Source organism: Parathielavia appendiculata (genome assembly GCF_033297405.1).
Source record: "Parathielavia appendiculata strain CBS 731.68 unplaced genomic scaffold N657scaffold_10, whole genome shotgun sequence".
NCBI lineage: Eukaryota > Fungi > Ascomycota > Sordariomycetes > Sordariales > Chaetomiaceae > Parathielavia > Parathielavia appendiculata.
In genome coordinates, this window is record NW_026944229.1 from 779,346 (window position 1) to 790,227 (window position 10,882).

The following is a 10,882-nucleotide window of genomic DNA, read 5'->3' on the forward strand; positions in this document are numbered from 1 at the left end:
GTTACCGCAATGATGCCGCTGAGGTCGTATATGGCGAGATGCGTCCCCCTTTTCCTCGTCATTTAGTTACTCCTAGTGGTGATTTTGAACTGCCTGGCTCCGGTGACATGACCTCATGACCTCTGCAATGATGACAGCGAGTCAGCATTGAAGCTGGATTCAGGTGCCCGCACAAAATCTCAACAAGGCCACAATGACACGCTTCTGCAAACTTGTCTTTATCCTAATGAGGCAAGCCATCATATGCCCAGAGGGCCAGAACGAACCTGGCATCAACATTGAAGCCAACCTGCCAATTGGCGCAGCTTGAGCCACGCCATCGTTGTCAAGATCGTATTTGGCATTTTACACGGAGCCAGAAGGGACCCTGGAGATCATATAAAAGGAAGTACAGTACCCATCCTTACTCCCGAACCTCCACTCGAGTTTTTCAGGATCACATACTCCGAAATAGATCCAGAACATAAGCCCTCAGGCGGAACTAGCTTGCTCCACAGTCCCTGCACCATAGAGAAAGGTGGGGGTTTGAGAACCGGGTTGCGGGAAGCCTTGCCAGGGCGCAACAGAGTGTTGGCGAAAACACCGTCAAAACTGCACCTTGATGTAACATCCACTGGACATGGACACTATGGAAACGCTATACAGAGTGTCTTCGCTACATGATGTGCAAAGCTGTTCCAAATACAGGCTGTTCAGCTAAAAACATACTATCGATAAGCCTATATTAGGTGTCACGGGCGGGACAGGCTGATAGTCCAATGGCAGTTGTATTCGTGCTAAGCTACAATCTGGGCTCTATTCCGTCAGGTACGGGCAGGCTTGATTGTCAAGACGTAGCTCGAGGAGCTACGAACAGATCTCGCGGCAGCGAGGTGCAGAATATTTAACCCACAGGGGCCCGTGCTTTCCACATGCCGGGTTCCACCCGTGGGTCCTAGCAGGCACGGCGCAATCGCCGTGACATTAGGTAGGTAACACAGGTTAGGGTCATATCTTGTAACTATTAAACTACAGATAGTTAACGTTGACTAGTGTAGTTAGTTATAACGTTAACTTTCTCTCTCCCTCTCTTTTCCTTCCTTTCCTTAACGTACATGATAAGCGAGCCGGCCACCCTTCCACCACCTAACAACAACTGACTTCAATTGTAAGACATCAACACTAGGAACCAACTATAATTATATCAGAAACAGCTAAGTCAGATAATTCTACGGCCTCCTGGCATGTACGTGCAGTATGGCCGGGCTTGCCGTACATACCACAGCACCGAACTTTCGTACAAGCTCCCCCTGCACTGCTGACGATCCCAGTCAACGTTGCCTTCCAGTCGCTAAAAAAAAGCCAGGATATAAGCCTTGCATTTGAAACGCACTAAGCCAAGCTCTGTTTCGCTTGGAAGAAGCGCTCAACCCGCCGTATTCGCTCGTCATTATGACGACAGGCGACGCCCATAGCCGGTGGTGTCCAGCAGTATTAAACGCTCCCCGTTCCAGATTCCAGGACGCAGCTTTGGGTCTGTGGGGCCCGCTCCGCTGTGTCAGTTTGGTCGGCTGCTGTAAGAGCTACTGAAACTGGCCTTCCGGGTGTGAAATGCTGCCGGTCGGTAGACAGCCTTGGTAGACAAGTCATCATCATCTTGGTATACAATGTCGCATTTCTTCCTCCCTGGTTCGAGTTCCCCATTCTCAACAACACGAATGGCGGGGCTGGGTGTAAAGGGAGCTTGGCACAGTAAAGGCCATTGACAGCGACGATGCGGACAGTCGGCCTAGCCTTTAATTTGTAGCATCCGGCTGTATGTTCAACTTTAAATAGAGCTTTTGATACCGGAAGGTATCGCGCAGGGTTAGGGCTAGGTGTTATACCCCACCATTGGTGGGGTGGTTGTTTGTATGTAGATAAGATAACGCTGCCCCACTCTGGATCGTGGGATATCTCCCACCACTGCAGTTGCTGCTTGCAACTACCAGAGGACGACAACCTGACTTTTCCCCGAATAATGGCATTTGCCCTTTTTTCCCAGCATACGGCTCTTTTCCGTATCAGCTTTGGATAGGTGGAAAGGCCGCCGGACCCCGTCAACCTCTGTGATGTTTGGACCTGACACCGGACGCTTTTTGCCGAATTCTGGAATCTGGCCTTTTAGGTGTTTGTTCAGGTTGCTGCAGGGGTACTGTTGGCCAAGAAGTCAGCCGGCGTGCGAGCCAGGCAGTATGAGTAAAGGGGCAACTCACAACAGACTCTGCGGCTGGCACCTCTGACAGGTCCGGGACTGATGCACAGAGACTTTGGAGTCTCTTGCAATATCTTTCGAATTTGCTCAAAACAGTTTCCCAACTTGAGGACAGGCTCGATAGGCCGGATTGCATCCTGGAGTCATCTTGAGAGCTGGGACTCGGCGGGCTCATGACCATGACTCAATCTGTGAACTCACAAAGCTGACAATGATAGCGTTGCTGTTTGGGTGTCTCGTCAAGCACAAGGGACAGAATAGGACTGTCTCGAAGGGAAGGGTGATTTTTATCCTCCATTGAAACTCTCTATCTAAACAAGTCCTCTAATTCTCACACTGCTCTAATATCGCGAACTTCTATCTGCAAGCGACTTGTCTTGATGACTCTGTGGCTGTCATTCCTTTGTAGATGGATCTTGAAACCCCTACGAACAATGATCCCCCTGACACGGGCCGCTACATGGTCTTGTCATAGGTGTGGCAGCTGTCTATCGAAACGGTACAGGGTACCATGCAAGCTGCTCACAATCTTCTTTGACAAAGATAGAATGTCTCCGTCGGTTTGCCGGCCGCTCCTCCATTACCCGGCGGCTGCCTGCCACCCGTACTACCATTCCTCGGGCCACGATGTCGCCGCGCTTCTTGTTGAGGACGCGTCGGCAACCAAGGCCGAAGGACATGAGCCAGGCCTGTCGGAACCAAACGTGCAGTATTTTCACATATTGGTCGAGGCCCGAACCTTTCCGCAGAATCCCGCCGTGGCTAGCCGCTACCTGCCGTTGTTCATCGCGACTCGCCCGTTCCCCTGGGACGTGGCCGCTAACTTGGCGCTCCCTCTTGCATGGATCGACGTCTCAGACGTCCGCAGTCTGCTGCCCCGATAGTGGTAGCCGCCCTCTGGTTCTTCCCACGGCACGCGACATCCAGCTTCAAATCTCCTCGATGTGCAGGGAGGATAGCGTGCCTCCCAGGTACTTTGGCGGTGACGATGTACACCTGGACCCACCCACGTATGTCCGAGTCCGCAAGAACGCCGACGACGAGCGCAATCTATACCAGTCCGACCTTCCAATGACCAGTTCAGCGCCTACTTCCTCCAACCCGACCTCCAAGTCCCAGGCGACGCCGTCCCAGACACACTCTCCCGCCTTGCCACGGCTTTGCGGCTTAGGGTGAGCGGCCACACGCTCCGGGCCCAAAGAGGTAGCCGAATAATCTTTGCGTGTGCCGCACTCCTCCCTCACCAACTCGGACCAGATGGTGCGTCTCTGTCCCTCTCGGCCAAGGCGACTCTGGGCCTGCGCTGGATTACAGCAACCAGACTCTCCATCAACAGGGACTGGACGTGGGACGGCTTTGCTCCGGGAGCTATCACGGTGGAGCGAGATGCGAATACGGATCCCCCACGCCCTCAGTGCCGACGTGGTGGTCCCAGAGGGAAGGGAAGAGAGCCCTGCAAGCGGCACGTTCTCAGACCGAGATCGTGTTCCTGGACTGCATCAACCCGCTGCCAAGCCCTGGCACACTTACGCAGAAGCTGAACCCGAGGTACAGATCTACCTCCTCCTTTTAGGAATCGCCACAAGCGGACGCTCCCCTGGAATTGACCATCCGGTTGCCCGCAGCGATGCCGCCCACGCAGACTCCCAAGGGGATCTCAGCGGGAATCGCAATGTCACCGTATAGTCGGGCCGATGACTACTCGTCCTCAAGCCCCCGTCAAAAGTGCCTCCGGCTCGAGTTTTGCTGAGACACTCGCCGACGCCCGCGACAGTTACTTTGCCCCCGTCCTACGCACCGTGCGTAATCCCACGCTTTGGTCCATGCCGGGGCTGACCGACCAAACGGACCTCCCTCTGCTTGCTGTCGACCCGGAGCTGATCCACCACATCATACCGGGCCAGGCCACCGCTGAGTGTTATGGCCGTCGAGCTTGCTGGGAGGCAGATGCCGCCGACAAGGCCGAGAAGAGATGTGCCGATGGCTGTATTTGCGGATCCTCTGGGCGGGACCTGGGATTTGTGCGGGTGTCGAGGAGTAGCCCGTTGTCAAGGTCCAAATGCTATGTGGGATTTGATTCTTGACGCCGATTGGTAAAAACCAGACGGTGCAGTTCAGAAGGCTGAGATCGACGGCTCCCGACGACCGGTGTAGTCGCATATTCATCAGATCCCGAAACTCTTTTCATCAAATCAGAGAACAGCGTCAGTGGTTTAGTGGTAAAATCCATCGTTGCCATCGATGGGCCCCGCGTTCGATTCGCGGCTGACGCATCGTTTTGAGCTGCTTGTCGTCATTTCGCAACTGGCAATGACTGCAAGAGTCCGCGCGGTTTATACCGCGCCGACTTGCTTCGGTTGCAGAGGTTGCACTTGCTAATAATACCAGTGACTCTTTCGCGTAGTTAATCCTGGGAAGTCGTAGTTTTGTCTGACCTTCGCAATGGTTTTGGCGATTCCCATATATCCTCCTAGTTTTGACTCGTGGATCATCTTGATGAGTCTCTCTTGCTCGTCCTTTGTCGTGCAGTCGGCAGCCTCTGGCCGCTGCTCCCTGAAGACTGCCCCAATTTCTCCCGAGCGTAAGGGGTATCCACGCGGCGATCCTCACACGGTTGAGAGCTGCTCTCGTCGTAACGGCTGCTCTGCGGTTTGGAGGCGTGGCTCTGCGTGTCGAGATCTTCTCAAGTTGGTGAAGTGTAGTGCGTCGCAATCTTCCACCGGTTGGGAAGCATATCGGAGTGATTCGTCCTGTTGTTCTAGGAATAGAGGTGTTAACTCTTCAGTGTCGTTTCCGAAGTGATCTGGCCGTCTGCTCAACGCGTCTGCCCGTGCGTTTTCTAAGCCTTTCTTGTAGTGAATGGCGAAGTTGAATTCTGACAGAAACTCTGACCATTGAGTCTGTCGTCCGTTCAGTTCCTTAGTGGAGGTGAAGTATCGAAGGTTTTTGTGATCCGTATATACCTGAACTAGGTACGTCGTGCCGCTGAGGTAGGGTCTCCATTCTTTGAAAGCTTCGATGATGGCCAACAGCGCCTTGTCGTGGATCGGGTAGTTGAGCTGTGGTCCTGCGAGCTTCTTGGAGAAGAACGCAACTAGGTGTAGCTTGCCGTTCTCGTCCCTCTGACTCAGTTGCCCGCCGACCGCGTAGTCTGACGCGTCGGTTCGACCTCAAATGGCTTCCTCGGATCTGGTAATACGAGCACTGGATCTGCGGCGATCGCGTCGCGGATCTGTTGAAATGCTTGCTCGTGTTCTTCCTTCCACTAGAACTCGGCGTCCTTCTTCGTCAAGCTGTGCAGAGGTCGTGCGATGTCGACGGAGTTCTTGATGAACATTCGGTAGAAGTTGGCGAATCCGATGAATCCTCGGACCTCTATCGTGTTGTTCGGCCTTGGCCAAGTCCCGATGGCTTCAATCTTCGTAGGTTCCATCCGTCTCTCTCCTGGCGAAATTTCGAAGCCCAGGAAGACTGTATTTTTGACGTGGAATTCGCTCTTGTCCTTGTTGACTGAGAGCTTCTGGTTGTGCAGTGCGTCGAGCACCTGCTTCACATGTCGCTTATGTTCTTCGAGCGTTTTCGAGAAGATGAGGATGTCGTCCAAGTAACAGACTGCAAATTTGTCGAGGAATGGTCGTATTACGTGGTCAACGACCGCTTGGAATGTCGCTGGAGCGTTGGTCAACCCGAATGGCATGTCACGGGTGGACGCAACTGACCACTGCGTAACACTCTCAAAAGAGGGACCGTGGTTCGAACTGTCCAGTCAAACCAGGAGTGCGCACATGAACCTCACACTGCCACGACCCGTGACATGGCATAATGAGGTACTCATAGTGCCCGTAAGGTGTTCTGAACGCCGTTTTCCACTCATCGCCTTCCTTGATCCTGATATATGCGTATGCCGTCGGTAGATCAAGACGTGTGAACCACTGCGCCCCTGCCAGTTGATCCCGAAGTCTGGAGATCAAGGGCAGTGGGTATTGGTTCTTCACTATCTGATCGTTTAACTGTCGGTAGTCCACGCACATTCGTAGCTTCCCATCCTTCTTTGGAACAAAAAGGACTGGGTAGCCTGCTGGCGATGTCGATGGTCGGATATGTCCTCGTTGTAGGTTCTGCTCGAGGTATCTTCGTAGCTCCGCGTCCTGCTTCTCGTTGGTGTGGTGTACCTTGAAGAACTTCAACTGGGCGCCATCCTTGAGCTTGATCTCGTGGTCCCAAGGACCATGATTTGGCAACCCTTCCATGTGTTTCGCTTCGAACGCTGGGTGTCCTCGGTATTCGTCCGGGATCTGCCCCCTCTTGTCGTCCTTCTTCGCACCTTCGTAGTACGAGAATTTGTCATCACCGGCAGTGATGAATGCCGCCTCGAATCCAGTGTCCCGTGCTCGTCTATCGCGATGACGGCTACTTCCTTGCTTGCTCGTCCGTTCTGGTTGTGTCGTTTGCCGCTTCTTCCGGATCGCGTCGTGGTCTCCCTGCCACTGCTCGCGTCCTGCAGTAGGCCCGTTGGCAACGCGTCGTCGTACGTACCGCTCATGCGTGGCTCCTCTTGCGCGTGTTTTCCCATCGAGTCGGTCGGATGGGACGGAGTATCTCTCGGTCGCAGGTGGCCACCTCCCTTCCAACTGATGTCAGGGTCGTAATCCTCGTGCCATGGGCGTCTAAGAATCATGTCCTTCTTCGGCCCCATGTCCACGATGTCAAATACCACTTGGGTGGTCTTTCCTTCCACCTCAATGTCGAGTAGCTCGGTCTCTCGTCGGACCTATTGCGTCTCGAACGGTCCTTTGACGGTATATGATTCGTTCTTGAACTTCCGTGGAATTCGTAGTTGATTAACGAATGCTGGCGAGATGAGGTCGAGCTGCGACCCTCCGTCTACCAACGCCAGTGCCTGGAATCCTTTCCAGCGCGCGGTGACCCAGAGTCTGTTGTCTGGTCGTTCGTCCTGAACAGCAGCTGTTTCGCGTTCATCTGCTAGGAGGTCGTAGTAAGCCTGTCGTCTGCGCCCGTTCTTCCTGCACTGCGCGGCTTGTCGCTTTTGTTGTAGCGTTAAGCGTCGACGGGCCCCTTGGAGGGCCCAGAGCCGTTTCCCAACTCCGTCTTAAGTGCTAGAGAGGCGTCCCTTTCAGACTCTATATCATCTACGGCCAGCGCCTGACACTCTCAGAGCTATTGTCTGCTCCTAAGTTCCCACTAAGAGTCCGATGTCCTCTTCTTCTGGATCTTGAATTAGGGTATACCCTTCAGTCGGGTGGCCCTGCCGATGCTAATATACTAGCTATAATCCAAGGGTTGCTTGGATTTGTGAAGTCGCTCATCGAGTCCGACGTTTTCTTCCCGCGGCTCGATCACGCGCTTCTGGAAATAGGCGACGTTCGGTCCCTCTTGTTCTCCCGCGATCCGAGTTCTCCACTGACCGTGTTATCCTGGGCCAGGGTGCGTCCCCACAGTCGAGCCGTTTCGAGCGCTCGGCTGGGTGGTGCAACTTCGCCTCTGTCGTCGGTTTCCAGGTTTCCATCTTTGGTGCTTATCTCTGCGTCGGCGAGTGCCTGTTCGTAGGCGTTGGCTCGCTCAATGTCGTACTGAAGGTTGTTCTGAGCGTAGCTGGCGGCTGCAACTTCCACGATCCTGACGTGCTTGTCGATGGTGGCTGTTTCCTTTCCTAGAACCGGTTTCTAATCTTTCTTGGCGCTGCAGCAGTCACGCTTGAAGTGTCCCTTCTTGCCGCAATTGAAACAGGTGACGCCTGCCTTGTCCCTGGCAGCGCCCCTTCTTCCTTCCTTCTGGGTGTGGGTGGCGTCCACGTCCATCGCACCTGCGTGCGTGCCGTAAGACGTGCTCTTGTACTGGCGCTTCTGCTTGTCGTTCGCCTGGTACGTCGGGGCCACTCCGCCCTTGCCTTTACGCTGCTGCTTACGCGCGTATAGGCGATCATCGATCCGAATCGCCATTGCCATGTACCTGTCGAGGGTGTCGGGTCGGTCCACCTTGTACAGTTCATCCTTGACTTCTTCCTTGAGGCCATCGTAGAACAACTGCATCAGTCCTTCGTCGTTGATTTCGGAACGCAGCGAGTCCTGCCGGAACTGGGTGGCATAGGCTGCTGCCGATTTGGTCTGCCGAAGTCGTGCGAGTCGCTGCTGAGCGTGCAGTTTCTCATCTCGGTTTCCGAACATCTTGCAGATCTCTTCCTCGAATTTGGCGTAGCTGCTGAACACCTCCTGGGTAAAATCCTCCTGCTCTTCTTCATCGCCGGTGTGCTTCAGGTAATCGGCCAAGGTCGGTTCGAACCATCCAAGTGCTTTGTCTTCGAGACGGGATGCGGCGTAGCCGACCTTCTGAGCTTCGTTGACGAATCGCTCCGCGTAGTAGAGGAAGTAGGCCATCATCTGGATAGCCATCCAGCGAGTTCATCCTTGTATCCTCCATATTTAGGCGGTGCCTCCATCTTGGCTTCGGCGGTCTGTCCACGCAAGTAGGCGAGCTCTCGTTCGAGTTGAGCGTTGCGGGCATTGGCCTGCTCGAGTGCCTGGGCAGTTGCCGTGGTGTTGCCTCCTGCGGCCTGGGCCTGCAGAGCGGGGGTGTTCGGGGGTGTTGGGTGCCACGGCGATCGGTGACCTTCAGTCAAGTCCGTGACAGAACCAAAGGGAGTAAGCAACGTGTGATGAATCTCAAAGCCCCACTTCTGAAAGGGACTCCTGAAGGTTATATTGACAACGGGGTGAGGTTCGGTGAAGCCAAAGGGTTCACAACAAGTGCACAAGCAATTGTCTCAGCAGTAGATATGGCTGACTGCTTGTATTGCTTACTGAGGAAGCTACTGTGATGCCCGTAGGCTCTGGGGATCGTGAACTATATACAACTTCCCCTCCTACTGTCCTTAGGAGCGTAAGGAGCGAAGTTCGCTCCTGTCGCTCCTGGTCCGCTGGGAGCGCTCGTCGCTCCCATCGCTCCTTCCATGGAGCGAATGCTTGACTTCGCGCTCCCGTCGTGATTGGCTATACCCATGTTCTAAATGATTGGCTCGGGACGCTCCCCTCGCGCCCCCACCAGATTTCTGCATACGGCCATATTCGTGACACGGAGGTTGATCTTCTGATTGACCTATTCCACGGTCTTGCCGCTGCCTCCAAGTTTACCGGGTTTCTACCGATCCTGAGAATCGTGGTGCCAAGCCATTAATCACCTCCGAACTGCCCTCGCTGACCACCTGCCAAATCCAACACGATGCACTCGTATTCAGAGTCCCACTCCCGGCTTGGCACCACTTTCGGCCTGGCAGTCCTGGGAACGGCCCCACTTCCTGACAATATCTGAAGAGCGGGAGACAGAAATTGGAACTTGGAACTATCCTCTCTCAAAGGATCAGTCAGTTAGTCAATGGTGCACGTATAATACAGTCGTCTTGCCTGTTTCTCGTTGTGGATTCGGTGCATCTTCCTTGGTGAACCTGTGTATGTCACCTTACACTTCGGCTACCATAGTAAACGGAAAACCAAGAGCACAGCTAATCAAACTAATTAGCCTAGGCTGGGCCAGCTTGATCTGAATGGAGGTTTTGTTGGACAGCAACAGTTACAGGCTCGAATGGGCATAGACCAATCAGGTGACACTGCATCAATTGAGGCACAAGATGAAGCTTGAATTGGCTGTCTGAACCATGCGTCATGTGTGTGTGTTGCTTGAAAGAACCGAGGGGACCCTCGCCAAACTCTGCGTTGGGGTGGGTGACGAGTCTTCCACGCTTACTGCATTGGGCAACAGTGCCCAGCCCCTGAATCCAGGTGCCAAGGAGCCAGTTCAGCTCAACAGCTTTGAATGTCTTTGAATGCCAACCGGATGCCAAAAACGCGTATAGACCGAGAGCTATGAAGAACAGTAATAAACAGGATGAACAAACTCGCCGAGGTGATCTGGTGTTGGATTTGGCAGGTGGTCAGGGAGGGCAGTTTGGTGGTGATTAATGGCTTGGCACCACGATTCTCAGGATCAGGAGGAAACGGGGTAACTTTTGGAACAACACGGACAGCAGCATCATCATCAATTGAGTGGTTACCCATCCTTTGGTGCCCAATTACTACGGTACGGTACATTCGTGGCTGTTGGCTTTCCAACATGAAGAAGGAGAAGATATTGGATATGCGTCTACAGCGCAAGAAGGCAACTAGGCGTACGGGCCACCTTTCCTTACAAAAGGGATATTCCCTGACGTCTGGGGATTAAAAAAGAACGAGCTGGATGTCGAAGAATTCACCAGATTGCGGGAGGCGTGGTAGGCTATAGACCAGGCCTGGATTGACGGGCTGATCAGGGGAATGCCGCGCCGGCTGCGCGCTGTGTCAAGAAAGCCAGGGGTTGGTACACAAAAATATTGTAGCTCGGTACCTGACGATCTGCCTAATACTATCTGATTCGCCGCAACCCTTTCCTGTAAAAAGATATCGTCAGATGTATCTTGGTGTTTAAAATGTCGGTGGCTGGGAAAATGCGAGGTGGCGGGAGACTTCTGACCCCTCACTTTAGCTGTCTTGGGCGCCAACTACTTCTTACAGCTACTTTCGCTTCGTCGTCAACAAACAACAGGAAAGCAACCGACCTGAACCTCGACGCTTGATCTGCTCATTTCAGCCTCGCCTCGAC

General features: G+C 53.8%; 1 protein-coding gene and 1 non-coding gene across 2 annotated transcripts; both read left to right on the plus strand.

The window, feature by feature from the left end:
* Positions 1-2,781: 2,781 nt before the first annotated feature.
* On the plus strand, positions 2,782-3,117 carry N657DRAFT_682496 (uncharacterized protein; the record flags this gene model as incomplete). Its single annotated transcript, XM_062796487.1, has 1 exon — positions 2,782-3,117. The coding sequence occupies one exon, from the start codon at positions 2,782-2,784 to the stop codon at positions 3,115-3,117; it is 336 nt and encodes a 111-aa protein (XP_062645802.1).
* Positions 3,118-4,435: 1,318 nt separating this feature from the next.
* Positions 4,436-4,506, plus strand: N657DRAFT_t103. Its single transcript has one exon. It is a non-coding gene; the product is annotated as a tRNA-Gly (tRNA).
* Positions 4,507-10,882: the final 6,376 nt, after the last annotated feature.